Raw genomic sequence first — 14,497 nt, forward strand, 5'->3', positions numbered from 1 at the left:
AAATAACAGTACAGTGGATGGCGTTTTATTAAGGCAAAGGCCTATAACTCCTCTTGAATATCTACTACTTTTACTTCTGCAATCCCCATAATACACTCTTGTCTTTAATAGCATGTCTTACATTTGTTGCTGCCCAGGAAGCCTCAGATACTGTATTAGATAATGCCATTTAAAAACTTTGATAGCCTTTTCAGTGTTGTCTGCCCTGCCCAATGATGGCATCATCCTCTGAACACAAAAGTGCCAGTAATATTTAACATCTAATGAGATTCTTTAAAAAGTTTCTCTCGGGCAGTTCTGGGAATAAGCATTTTTACAGTAAAGTAGTGTGGTTATCCACAAGTGTATATAAAAAGCAGTTAATAAAATTACATTAAAAGTCATTTTGTTTTACAATATCTTTATTTTGTTTTGTCCAAAGTGGTGCAGAACAAAGGTTACATTAGTTATATTCCTTAAAAGGTCTTAATCATTTCCATGCAACAATCTAGTATGATAACACATTTATAAAGATAACATGGAACACACTGTGCATGAAGCAAAGTGAAGCATATGTGGAACTCCTGGAAAAGGCCACAATATGGGCTTCTGCAATTGAGTAATGCAGCAAATCTGATAAATAAAATCAATAGACTTTACAAATTACACATAATTACATAGTAGAGAAAAAGAGGACAATGCAATCCTTCCAAAATAAATTTTACTTTATTAAAATTATATATTTTTCTATATTAGGCATATATAAACAAATTAATGTGAGCTAGTAGTTTTCCTCAGAAACATATACCAACAACATTTATTAGCATGTACCATTGCAAAGTGGTAAAACCTATATCTACTGTAAACAGTTAACACCTCTGTATTATGAAGTGTATATATATATATATATATATATATATATATACACACACACACACACATATACACCCGTAATAACACGAGTGGAACTATTTAATGCCTAATTAAAAAAAAAAAAAACCCTCACAGTCATTTGTTGGTAAGAGCAATCTACTGTAGGTAAAACATACTGATATAATCAGTTATCTAAGGGATGTATCATTTTTCAGGTAAATTTCATACCTTTGTGTACTGTAGTTTTCACCAAAGATTTAAAGATGAATGAAAAAGAAGTTAACAGATTAATATTTCAAAAACAACATGTACCTGTTTCCTTCGTTAGTTGTCTCTAATTATGGCATGGATGCTGCAGAGAATTCCAGCAAAAGCTCAACAGAGGCAGCACAGCTAGTGGATCAGAGAAAGAAATGGTGAGTGGAAGGAGTCTGCTTTGTTGTTGTTTTTTTTAAGGTGAGTAAAGTAAGCAAGCTGTCCCACCAGACAGACAGGAACAAGATGCTGCAGAAAAATGATGAGTAGTGCAAAAGTCTTTTTTCCTCTCATGTTTTATTGCAATACTTGTTAAATTGTCCTTATTATCATTCGTCAAAAGAAATTGCTTTTAAAGATATGCTCAAATTAGAAACTGGATAACTAACATACAAAACATTCTGCCAGAGAACACACATAAGTAAAAGTAAAAAGAACATACAGTAATATGCAGATAAAAAGTATACAATAGTCACATGGCTCCCTGACAAAGAGAATTCTTTAGTAATCTGTACATTTTTGATATTAAAAATCAAATGTTTTCACCCATTTCATGAACAAATGCAAGTTAACATGTTTAATTGGGCAAATACCAAATTTCCGTTTGCTACATGCATATTCTGCAGCACATTGGTCCTCCACTGTTACAAAATAGTGACTAAATTTAGTCAGTGAACATGACCATTAACACGATGCTAAAAGCATTGACTTTAGAATAAAAATAGATTTTGAACACTGATTCCATTAACACTTTTATAATGCAATAATTTCAAATTGGGAGAGAATATTATCTAACGTAGGAGATAAATATCATAAGGAGAAAGATTTCTTGACCAAAAAAAATATAAATGTGCAGTATATTGTGGAATGACTACAGATCGGCTGCTACAATGTTGCCATTGCTAAACATTGACCATTTAGCAGACCAGGGTTCACGTCCCGGGTCCTTCCTACGTGAAGTTTGCATTTTCTCCTCATGTCTGTGTGGGCTTCCTCTGGGTTTTCCAGTTTCCCCTCACTGTCTAAAGACATGTTGGCTAGGTGAATTGGCAATGTTAAACTTGCCCCGGTGTGTGTTTGTTGTGTGTGTTCACGGGCTGGTGTCCTGTCTGGGGTTTTTCATTCCTTGCGACATATGCTTTCTCGGTTAGGCTCCTGTACCACCAGCACCCCTGGTCAGGGCTAAGTGGGTCTGCAAATGACATGACATTTTCCCCTTTGGTGGCAATGGCTGGCTATATTATAATATATTATATTCTAAAGGTAAGAACCATCTTATTTCAAATAGTAAAAATGTGATATGTATGAGTGTGTAGTAGCTTGCTTTAGGAGATCGACTACAGGGTAAACACCCCCTTATTAATTTTCTCAGGTCTTTAAGACACTTTGTGATTTATGCTCATGGCCACACTACCATCTGTCTGAATGAATTCTCTTCTCCTCTTCTCTGTCCCTCACTGACCATCCTCCACACACCTCCTTCACCCTATCTATTACAGAGGGCTGCTACCCTGCAAGTCTAATATTGCAAAATGACTTGTCATTGCTGCTTGTCCCAATAACAAGAAAACAAGAAGTACTGTCTAACATTAGCCTTTTCACTACCACATATTTATGCTGTGCAACTCTTTCTGGAAAGTGATTTAATTCATTGACTATTTCTCTTTGGAATTCACTTATAGAGTCTGTCTATGAGGGTTCACTGGTCATACTGATCGTAAAATTTGAATGTCGCATGAAAAACAAACTCTACTCTGCAGTACTTTGAATCTGCCATTCTATATTTCTTTAATATCTGACTATATTGTAAGCAAACATTAAGATTAATGTTTGTCCTTATACCTTTTTTTATTTTTTACCTAATTCCATGACATTAGCAAAGGCTTATATTTTTTGTTCTCATTTTTCTTGTATTTTAAATATCGTGTAATCTTTTTTGATAAGCACAGTATTTTTGTCTTTTATCAAATAAAAAAAAGACCCAATTTATTTCTGACAGTTTGCAGTATTTCTAATTCTATCACTACGACTTTACATACATTGTTACAAGTGTGTTTTGTTTAAGTAGGCTACACACTATTTTCCCTCCAATCTCTACATTTTTTCTGTACAATATTTTGGCAAAAAAATATAGTTTTTTGTTTGGTATTAAGCATGACTTCAAAACTTTAGTGATAACAATCAGAGGCAAAGCAAGTTAATGGTCATCTTCTTCAAATATTTACTTATTCATAGTATGGTACAATAAGGATGTGGTTATGTTCATACTCAGAGCAGGAATCATGCATAAAAAGTTTAAAACTTTTACAATTCAACTTATCATTTTAGTAATTACCTATTTAGTACATTGACAACATTTTCAGATTTGCTTCACATATCAGACATAGGTTTAGATAAAAAAAGAAAACCAATAAGACATGTAAGGCTGTCCAACATTTGTACTTTAACTTTTCTGCAATGAGGGGATTCTGACTAAATACTACCCACCTATGAAGTGAAATCTTTCACTTATACCATTCAACACATCGGGATGAGCCTCTAGCACCATGCGGACAATGAAAGCCATCTCTGACTACATTAATATGCATCCAACAAAGATGACACACATGGACAACTTGGTACATGATGAAAGGTAAACCTATCGTATCACTGTGAAAGAAAGAATTTAACAAAAATATCAATAGTAATACTAGAGAAAACAAGCAAGCAAAAAGGCAACAACAGGAGAATAAGCTGGTACAATGTTTAAGTTAGAGCAATGGCAGACACAAAAAAACAAACACAAGTCAGGAGGCAAAAAATATGACAGATAAAGAGTTGCTAAGCAGCAAAAAAACTTCACTAAAAAGAAATGAGATCTGTCAGCCAAAAAAGATTGTGAAAACAGATTATGGAATAATATCTAATTTCCTGGCACAGATAATTCCTGCAGCATGCCTTTTGAAACCATTCAAAGTCAATTCTTAGTTACAAAGATCACACATTAATTCTTTGGTGATATAACTGATTGTGAGACAGTCTATATTTATGGCTTCATTAATACTTATCAAAGCCCAATATAATGTATTCATTCAAAATGTACGAATGGTCACTTGTACGGTGATATATGGTCTCTAGTATCTAAAATGTCATTCTGCAAAGCCTATTCTCTAGTATGTTAAAAGTTATACTGGAAAGTCTATCTTTTGTGTTATTCTTTCCTAAGCTAATTAAGGGTTTGAAAATAGAAATTGTCTCAGATTGGCTGATATAGCATTAAGCTTTTCAAAATACCACACCTGCTCCAGCTTTAAGTTAGACAAGAAAGAAGGTCTTCTATAACTGCCAGTGTTGTGATAATTAAGTTAGTACTTTCAGTCTCTTTATGTAACAATAGTGAGAATGTCTTTTAATAGACAGAAATGACTAAAACTCAAATAAGAAAGCACAGTTTATAAGAATCATTGCATATCTCTTCTATTGATCACAGAACTTAGGAATCTAGAGTAGTGAGAACCATTTGGTGGATTTAACACTCTGGGAATCACAACATCCTGTGTTTTCATCAGCACAGCTGCTCTAGGTTCTGAATGGCACAGCCTCTCTCGATGCTCCCAAAACAAGCTGGCATCATGTGGTCCATGAGGAATTTCAGCAAGAGCAGCATTCTAACAACAAAAACATTCAAGAAACAAATACATCAAAATAGACTCAAACATTCTTCCACCTATTCTGTGAACTACCTAAGAATTACTCTCAGTTCTTACCCTAAACAAACATTTACAACTTAACAATTCTTGCACATTTTTTAAGAGAATAAATTTTAAAACTACATTATCCTTTCTTGAATAATTTTCTGAATTGAAAAATCCAATTCAAGAGATCCCAATTTATGCACATTAATTTCAGTACATATGATAGGCAACAGAGGTGGTGGCAATGTGAGCAGCACACCAAAGTAAATACTTTACTTGATGGGATGCTTTCACACTGTGGTTTAAATGTTCCCATATAATTCCACTCTAACATACTGTATTGTAAGTAAACAGTATTCTGTTTTATAGCTTTGTTTAGGACTTGAATTGCTTGTTGCAGGGTAAAGCTCTGGCTTCCCAGGACAATGACCTGGAAAAAGTGGTCTAAAATCTAATGGGCTGGATGGTATTAAGTACAGATAGGTCCATAAATATTTGGACAGAGACAACTTTTTTTCTAATTTTGGTTCTGTACATTACCACAATGAATTTTAAATGAAACAACTCAGATGCAGCTGAAGTGCAGACTTTCTGCTTTAATTCAGTGGGTTGAACAAGACGATTGCATAAAAATGGTGAGGCAACGAAAGCATTTTTTTAACACAATCCCTTCATTTCAGGGGCTCAAAAGTAATTGGACAATTGACTCAAATGTTATTTCATGGGCAGGTGTGGGCAAGTCCGTCGTTATGTCATTATCAATTAAGTAGATAAAAGGCCTGGAGATGATTTGAGGTGTGGTGCTTGCATGTGGAAGACTTTGCTATGAACAGACAACATGCGGTTAAAGGAGCTCTCCATGCAGGTGAAAGAAGCCATCCTTAAGCTGCGAAAACAGAAAAAACCCATCCGAGAAATTGCTACAATATTACGAGTGGCAAAATCTACAGTTTGGTACATCCTGAGAAAGAAAGCAAGCACTGGTGAACTCAGCAACGCAAAAAGACCTGGACGTCCACAGAAGACAACAGTGGTGGATGATCGCAGAATCATTTCCAAGGTGAAGAGAAACCCCTTCACAACAGCCAACCAAGTGAACAACACTCTCCAGGGGGTAGGCGTATTGATATCCAAGTCTACCATAAAGAGAAGACTGCATGAAAGTAAATACAGAGGGTGCACTGCAAGGTGCAAGCCACTCATAAGCCTCAAGAATAGAAAGGCTAGATTGGACTTTGCTAAAGAACATCTAAAAAAGCCAGCACAGTTCTGGAAAAACATTCTTTGGACAGATGAAACCAAGATCAACCTCTACCAGAATGATGGCAATAAAAAAGTATGGAGAAGGCGTGGAACAGCTCATTATCCAAAGCATACCACATCATCTGTAAAACATGGTGGAGGCAGGGTGATGGCTTGGGCGTGCATGGCTGCCAGTGGTACTGGGACACTAGTATTTATTTATGATGTGACACAGAACAGAAGCAGCCGAATGAATTCTGAGGTGTTCAGAGACATACTGTCTGCTCAAATCCAGCTAAATGCAGTCAAATTGATTGGGCAGCGTTTCATGATATAGAAAGACCCAAAACATACAGCCAAAGCAACCCAGGAGTTTATTAAAGCAAAGAAGTGGAAAATTCTTAAATGGCCAAATCAGTCAACTGATCTTAACCCAACTGAGCATGCAGTTCACTTGTTGAAGACTAAATTTCGGACAGAAAGGCCCACAAACAAACAGCAACTGAAAGCCACTGCAGTAAAGGCCTGGCAGAGCATTAAAAAGGAGAAAACCCAGCATCTGGTGATGTCCATGTGTTCGAGACTTCAGGCTGTCATTGCCAGCAAAGGGTTTTCAACCAAGTATTAGAAATTAACATTTTATTTCCAGTTATTTAATTTGTCCAATTACTTTTGAGCCGCTGAATAAAGGGATTGTGTTAAAAAAATGCTTTAGAAGTCTTTTCATTCAACCCACTGAATTAAAGCTGAAAGTCTGCACTTCAACTGCATCTGAGTTGTTTCATTTAAAATTCATTGTAATATACAGAACCAAAATTAGAAAATAAGTTGTCTCTGTTCAAATATTTATGGAACTAACTGTATATTCTGTGAGATTGATGGTTATAAATTAGGTAATGCTTATACTTCTCAGTCTTCATATTTAATCCCTGGCTCAGGCACTATTCTTCCCATTTCATAGCCATGTCATAGTTTGGTTTTCCTCATATATCTCAAAGGAATTCATTTAGTTTAATTGTTAACAGTAAATTGGCACAATAAGAATGAGTGTGATTGTGTGTGTGTTCAGGCATGACAGGCTGATGGTATTGGGATAGGTTCAAGTGCTTTTTGACCTTGGGTTGGACTAAGCAATTCAAGAAAATGGGCAAATAGGCAGCTGGATATTGAAATCATAGACTGGAAGGCACTAAAAGGAATACTCCACCCAAAAATATATTTTTTAAATATATTACTTGCCCCATGTAGTTTGTACTGATGGCTGAGAACACTTTTTTAATCTTGTGTTTTCAGGCAGAATAGAGATAAAGTTTGTGATAGAACAGGAATCCATCAAGTGATATCAACAGTGCAAAGTACACTGAGAGACATATAAAAATAAAAATATTAAAAAAAGTGAGCGAAACATTATCAGTAATAGAATATGTGTCATACATGTGCATATCCAAGATTCATAAACAAGCAGAGGGTCAAATTAATTGTGTAGCTTCACTGGTTGCCACTAAATAATCCCAGAGATGAATTGCTGATAGGATTTTGAATGTAACAACAGAAAACGGGGTCTAAAATTCAAATGCTTGTTCAGATCTAAGCGCATTCCATTTTCAGTGCATGAGAGTATTTTCCAAAAGTGGTTTATTTGACAATATTTAACTGAAAGTACATATGTTTGACCGGAGTAATGTGAGATTTTTTTTTCATGGATGTTTTAAATATTGTTTGCTGTTGTCACCATAGACATGCTGGTCATCACAGACACCTATTCTATCAAAAACTTTGTTACCTCTGTTCTGCATGAAAGAATGAGATTTAAAAATTTTCTTGGCAATTACTACAAAATAAAAAGGGTAACATATAAAAAATATACAACTTTTGAGTGAATTATTCCTTTAAAATGCAGTTTTCTTAAAATGCAGTGTGACATCAGATTCATTACGTTAAGTTGCATAGAAAGCCAATTCTACAGGAGAAATAATGCATTATATAAAATTCTATACATTCACATGTTAGTTATAAATATATTTTTTGCTATTAATACACCAATTTGCATTTTTCTCTAGCATATATTCAGGGCACTAAATTCATAGATATTAAGAATGAAGAAAAACAAAACAATCACCTACTTTTAGGATTAATTTTCGATTTTTCATGTCTTTTTTCCATGGCATTATATAGCGTTTTGGTATCACAGGAAGACTTGCTGAGAAAACTGGAATGTGAACATGGACTAGCCTGTTTGGAAAAATTGATAGTAAATTTTAATTTGTACTGATCTCTACTGATTTTGTATACACTGAACTAATATAACATTTGAAAGGAATAAACACATTCAGGCTCAAATCTTCAAACCAACACATAGGCTGCTGCATCATAAGAAAAGCATTATATAATATTTTGATGAAAATATGCCAGCCGGCCCAATGTAGCTTGGCAATTCTAATTCCTCTATCATTTTCAAAACTGAATCTGAATTAGAAGGCCCCATAATACTATTATCTAAAAAAGCTACCTGTTAACCAGATATTTTTATCTTTGTGTGATAAAACACTTCAAAACAATTTTTACCCTTAACCGGAATTTTGCTTCCCTATTTTTATTAAACTCATTTAAAGATTCAGCAGTACTGAAATATCTCTAGACACATTTAGGGTCTTCCACTAATAGAGACTGGAACTGCTCATAGTATTCCTTAGGAGAGGGAATTTTACAGCTTCAGTCTGTCTCATATGATGTACAGTACTTTCAAGTTTCAAATCTAATTGTATCTAATCATAGTCAGTGATACATTTTTCAAATTTCCTTTGAACATTTCAAATGTTCTTTATAACTGTTGATCTTATGAGCTGGATTTGTATTATCTGTTAGACAGCTGTATATTTTCGTTCTATAATTTCTTGCCTAACTCCTTACCCATCAATTTAAGTCTTATTACATTTCCCATTTCTTCCAAAACTTGGGAGTGTAATTGACTTGTACTAAATAAAGTATACATTCAAAGCAATTCAGCTGCTTCAAGTCATCATTATACCTGGAAGCTTATGCCACTTTTTTTTTTTTTTTAACTTTGCTGCATCTCATAAAAATTTACCTTACTAAATTTAAATTGTGTATGCTATACAAAAACACTGTGAAATGAATTCAATTTTCCATGTACCTCTTCTATGTATCCTTAATCTGATAATTATCAATCACAATGTTCACACATTTTTTAAGCAATTCACTATTCCTACATTGTCTTTCTTATGTCATCTGCTTCTCATCCATGAACACGTTTCTCATTACATCCCCAATTTTGCAGGTCAACTAACAAGTATTTTCCTTCAAGCAACTGTTTTACTAGCATTTCCCTTTACTTCCTAATGATTTCACTTGCCACTGCTAACAGCATCTCTTTTCCTTAATTGCTATCACTACCTCTGCATTACACCAACATATTTCCTTATTTGGTCCCTTTGTCCAACTACAGATTTCTGTTGTTTTCGAGCAAACATTCTTCATTGCTTCCCACTTGCTACTCAACAATTAATATTTATGAAACTTCATTAACTCTTTTTGTAAAATTCAAGCACATTTATTTTCCTTACTCTCCTTCAACTTCAGTCCTTAAGCCTCTGTACATACTTTCTAATTACTCTTCTTCACATATATGACAAAGAATTTTCTATGACCTTTGTTTGTAGAAAGTTAGAGGGGTGAAAAATGCAAATGGAGTACGGGTAAATTTGAACATTAGCAATGAAACAGTTCTGGAGGAAGTAGGGAAGTTCCACACTACTTAGGTGATCTGTTAAATGCACACAAGGTTGCAAGATCAGCAGTGACAGTGAGGGTGAAAGGTGCCAAGAAGAAATTCTGGGAACTCATTTCCACTTTGACTTCTAAAGGAGCTTCTCTAACTTTGATGGAAAAAATTACCAAAGCTTTGTGTGTAATATGCTCAATAGGAGCAAGATGAGGCTGATAATGGTGGAACATAAGGCAAAGTTGGAAAGAACAAAGATGAGAATAATTAGATGGGATATGTGGAGTGTCTCAGAATTAGAAAAAGGTGAATACTGAGTTAAGAAAAGATTTGGTGTAATGGTGATAGGAGCTGTGCCGAGGAGAAACAGGCCAAGGTGGCCTAAGCATGTGAAGAAACAGACCAAGATGAAGGTGGAGGAGAAAACATTTGTGGTTGGAGATGGTGTAAAACTATATGAAAACTGTCTCATCCATTGGATGTCAATGTTGTCATAAATATTGGGGTGTTTAAAAAAAAAAAATCACACAATACACAATAACAATAATAATTAAATTTGGCTAAATTTAATAGCAGACCTTTGACAATACTTACTGGTTGAGTTCAGTGATTGGTCATTAGTATCCAAAGATTCAAAAGCATAGGACAGCAGTAATGCTTTTATAAAACAAAACATTTCAAACATCTGAGAACCTAGCCTCTGACATGCAATGGTGTGAAAGTTTTGAATTCTTGATGTACGACACTGCTTGCTACTTTGGAGTTTTTTTCCATTGAATTACTCAAATGAAATATCTATGCCATTTGGAAGAACAACAACATTAATGTAAATTCTTTGTTTGAACCTTTTTATCTGCAATATGTCATTTTTATCATGGAACAACAACCTAAAAATAACAATTGCGAGACTAATAATAACCTAACTGGAGTGGTGCAGCAAAATAAAATGGAACAACACAACACCATTACTATAACTCTAGGCTTACTCACTGATTAAGACTGCTTTATTTCAAAGGTATTAATATAAGCATCCCCCAAATAAACTTACTTTAAAACTTTGAAATTTGCAGAGAGACAAAATTAGGGGGACAAAAACACAAAAAGCTTGACATCGTACATAACTATAGATGGTACAGTATATTGGAGGCTGGCCGAACAAAAGAAAAAAAATGACAAAGCATTGAAAAGAAAATTCTTATGAACACAAAAACAGACGTGTAAATTAATGGTATAGGTTTTGCTTACTACAGGTAATCCAGTTTGACTAAGAAACTACGCATATAGAAGCTCAGGAAACAGGGTTCAAGTTTCAGGCCACATCAATGAGAACCCTTCCCTTCTTAGGTTATATTGACTTGGCCCCCCCACATAAGTACTCCAGGCGGCCTCAAAAACTATCCTGTCTATCCTGTCTTTGATGGGCTGACAGTCCTTCCTGGATTGGTTCTTGCCTCTTCAGCTCAAAAGCACCGTGACGAACAACGTAATAGGTTTGAAAAAGCACAATTTTTTTCCAGTGTTCAGAATTTGTCTGAATAGAATGCCCTTCTTGGTAAAAGGTTCGCTAACGGACTCGAGTTTTCGACTTGGGGACGCTTGACGAATTGGCTCTGCATATAACACAGGCGACATTCCCATAACACTAAAAGAGTTTGCATAATTTTTAACAAGCAAAAACTGTGTTTTCATTTCCATAGTAGAATACGAGCCTTCAACAAGATAAAAACACTCAATTCTGAACAGAATAGAATATCCTTTAGGGAAACACTTCTCGCAAGGTAAATTACGTACCAGTGCTAAAACACAAATAGCTTACAATATACTGCAGAGAATATACGGAAATAAAAACACACTTGAAATTTGCGAGGGCCAAGGTTTTGGAGCACTTACCCTTTTATTTCAGTGTTGGTTGCTATGCTGTCCATCTTTGTTGACAGTAGAACAGAGACTGGCAACCTCTCGACTACAGCTGTAGCAGTGTAATCCGTGCGCTAGTTGACCAAAGCCCAGGCACCACCCACTTCCGTCTCTGCACACGATTTCAAAACGACTAGGAGCCGCTAATCGATTTCTAACGAGATTCGCTTGCTTTCTGAAAGATAATGAAAACCAGTTTATATCATCTCATCATGTGACCTGCTTTTTCATGTACAGACTTGGGCGCAATTAACTTCTATTTTAAGGCACATCGGGGCTTATCCCTCCCTTTAAGAGGTAAGTGGGATCGAAAGAGAACGGATGCGTGTAGGGCACCTGGACATGAAGCAGCTACTAGAGGGTTTTTAGTGTCAAACCAGAAATTAAATCTAACACCCCCCTTTCTTCCAGTTTGAGTTCACAGTTGTCAATTTACTTTTGTATGGAAAAGATCATGTATTTAACAATACAAAAAGCTCTTTGCTTCACAGAACTCCATAGCTTATCTTCTTTGCCATTTAAAGACTCAATGTTTATAAGCATTTTTTTTTAACACAGGCGAGCAACTTAAGACTTCATATTCCTGTCCTTGTCTACAGTCATACAGAGCTTCTGTCATACATTCTTGGGCATGTTCACCAAAACTACTTAAGGTTCTGAAATAAAATAGCAGTAAATACTAGTGATATAGCTAGAGAATAAACCTACATTCTAGGACATCTCGACATTCACTGGCATTTCCAGATTTCTTAGAAAAGCCCTATTAGGAATCTATAAACTAAGTGCATTATTAGCAGGAAAATGAGAAAATCAACCATATATTTGATTTGAACATTTCAAGTAACTGTGGTCAGGAGCCATGTAGTTTGAAAAAGAAATAATTATTTTTCTAAATGGATGGTTAAAATAGGATTCCTTAAAAAAAAAAATACTGTACTTTCCTTCTCTCCCCTTCCCTAAAGTGCTTTTTTTCCCAACACAGCACTAATTGGGAATGAAAGCCTACCATCATGAGGTGTACAGAAAGAAAAAGCATCATAAGGGAGCAGAAGACACACACTTAAAAATAAAGGCACCGGAGTGGATCTTCAGAGCGATGTCATTGGGAACCACTTTTTGGCTCCAAAAAGACTCATCCACATGAAGGTTCTATAAGTAATCTGTTTATTTAGATGTGTAACAGGCTCCATACAGTAAATAACCACGAATGGATGGCAACACATCTATAAAATACCAATGGCTCATGACTTTAAACTACTCTTGCTGCATACGTACATATGTAACACGAGCCAAGTACAGATTTTCTTAATCTTAATGTCCTGCTTGGTAACCTGACATACAATAAAAAGATTTCAGTTTTATTTTTCTCAAGGAAGTTTTTCAAGGCAGAAAGAACCAACTTCATGAAAAAAAAAACCTTTCTGAGAATGAAATGGTGCTTTGTCAAGCAATCGTTCAATGGGGAACCACACAACCAAGTAAAGAACCATAAAATGTCATTGAAGTCATTTAAAAGTGCACTTAATTAACATTTTCCCCAATAATAAAACTTTAGTTATCTATGTTTTTTGGCAATGCAAATGACAAAGACAAGAACCAAAAGCAAACTTCAAAAAAAATTTTGTGAAAAGATATTTTACCCATCTTCCCTACTCACTTTCTCAGGATCAAAGCAGTACTGGCTGGATCACTGGGATCAAAGCAGGAACCAACCCTGGACAGATTGCCAGTCTATTGGAAACCTTATGGAAAAACACAGGAATCTTTTAAATGTTAAGGCTAATTATAAAAATGTCTAAACCCCAATACATTAATGTGTTATTAATAAATTATGGAAGTCCACACATTGAAAATAAATAAATCCACAAAGAAACAAGCGGTATTAATAGGGGAGTTTTATTTGTTTAATTCCCTTACCTTTTCTATATCTTAAATTTAATAGAACGCCATGTTCTCCGTCTGTAAAATTCTAAAACCTGCATGTAAAATTACAAGGCCTAAAGGACCATCAACTGTGGATGGGATATCAGTTCTATCAAGACTGTACATCCACACTCAATATTATTGATGGGGACAGTTTTATTCAGCCAAATTACAACTTGCATCTGTGAGATATTTGATGAAATTAGATTAGATAAAAAAGCACGTAGCAAGGACAGGCAAAGCCCACACAGACAGTAGGCAGGCCGAGATTACAACTGAAGTCTGTAGTGTTAACGACTGTTATCACTGTACTGTCCCATTCAATAACAGAAATGCATAAAATGTAAGACAGTAAATATCTCTGTCATGAATATGAGCTCTTTTTTATGCTTCACTAATGTATTTGCAAAGTTTACAAGAAACACGCGAGTACACAAGAGAAAACAGATATATAACTCCTGAGGAAAACAGCAGTGAACCAACAGGAATACGCTCCACATACCCTAATGCCAAAGACAGTTACAGGGTTAGAGGAGAGTGTAGTGAATTTTTACTTGTATGTGCTAATCAACATGCAAAATGGTGTCACTCTCAGGCACCATTAGTAGTGAGTGTAACACTACCTTACCTCAAAAACGTCTGTCTTCCTCACCTGAAAAATCTCAAAACACAGTTTATAACACTAGCTACCATTAGGAGACATTAATTTAGCAGATTTTGGAAAACAGTTATAATAGTAATAAAAATAAAACACCATTTGCAAAATATTCTACATTTTTCTCAAATATAATCATATTGTATTTTATTTGACAATTTCTTAGTAAAATACAACCAATGGGAAATATTACAGTAAACCAACATAAGTGGTAAATGCAACAAGTACATATCTTTC

General features: G+C 35.1%; 1 protein-coding gene across 1 annotated transcript; it reads right to left on the reverse strand.

Annotated features, from left to right (window-relative positions):
* Nucleotides 1–393: 393 nt before the first annotated feature.
* LOC120532724 (testis-expressed protein 43-like) lies at nucleotides 394–11,967 on the reverse strand. The gene is made up of 3 exons (XM_039759035.1): nucleotides 11,656–11,967; nucleotides 8,147–8,255; nucleotides 394–4,754 (listed from the first exon to the last, which is right to left on the reverse strand). The coding sequence occupies exons 1-3, from the start codon at nucleotides 11,688–11,690 to the stop codon at nucleotides 4,548–4,550; spliced, it is 351 nt and encodes a 116-aa protein (XP_039614969.1). The 5' UTR covers nucleotides 11,691–11,967; the 3' UTR covers nucleotides 394–4,547.
* Nucleotides 11,968–14,497: the final 2,530 nt, after the last annotated feature.

The sequence above is a fragment of the Polypterus senegalus genome, chromosome 7, assembly GCF_016835505.1.
Source record: "Polypterus senegalus isolate Bchr_013 chromosome 7, ASM1683550v1, whole genome shotgun sequence".
Classification (NCBI taxonomy): Eukaryota; Metazoa; Chordata; class Cladistia; order Polypteriformes; family Polypteridae; genus Polypterus; species Polypterus senegalus.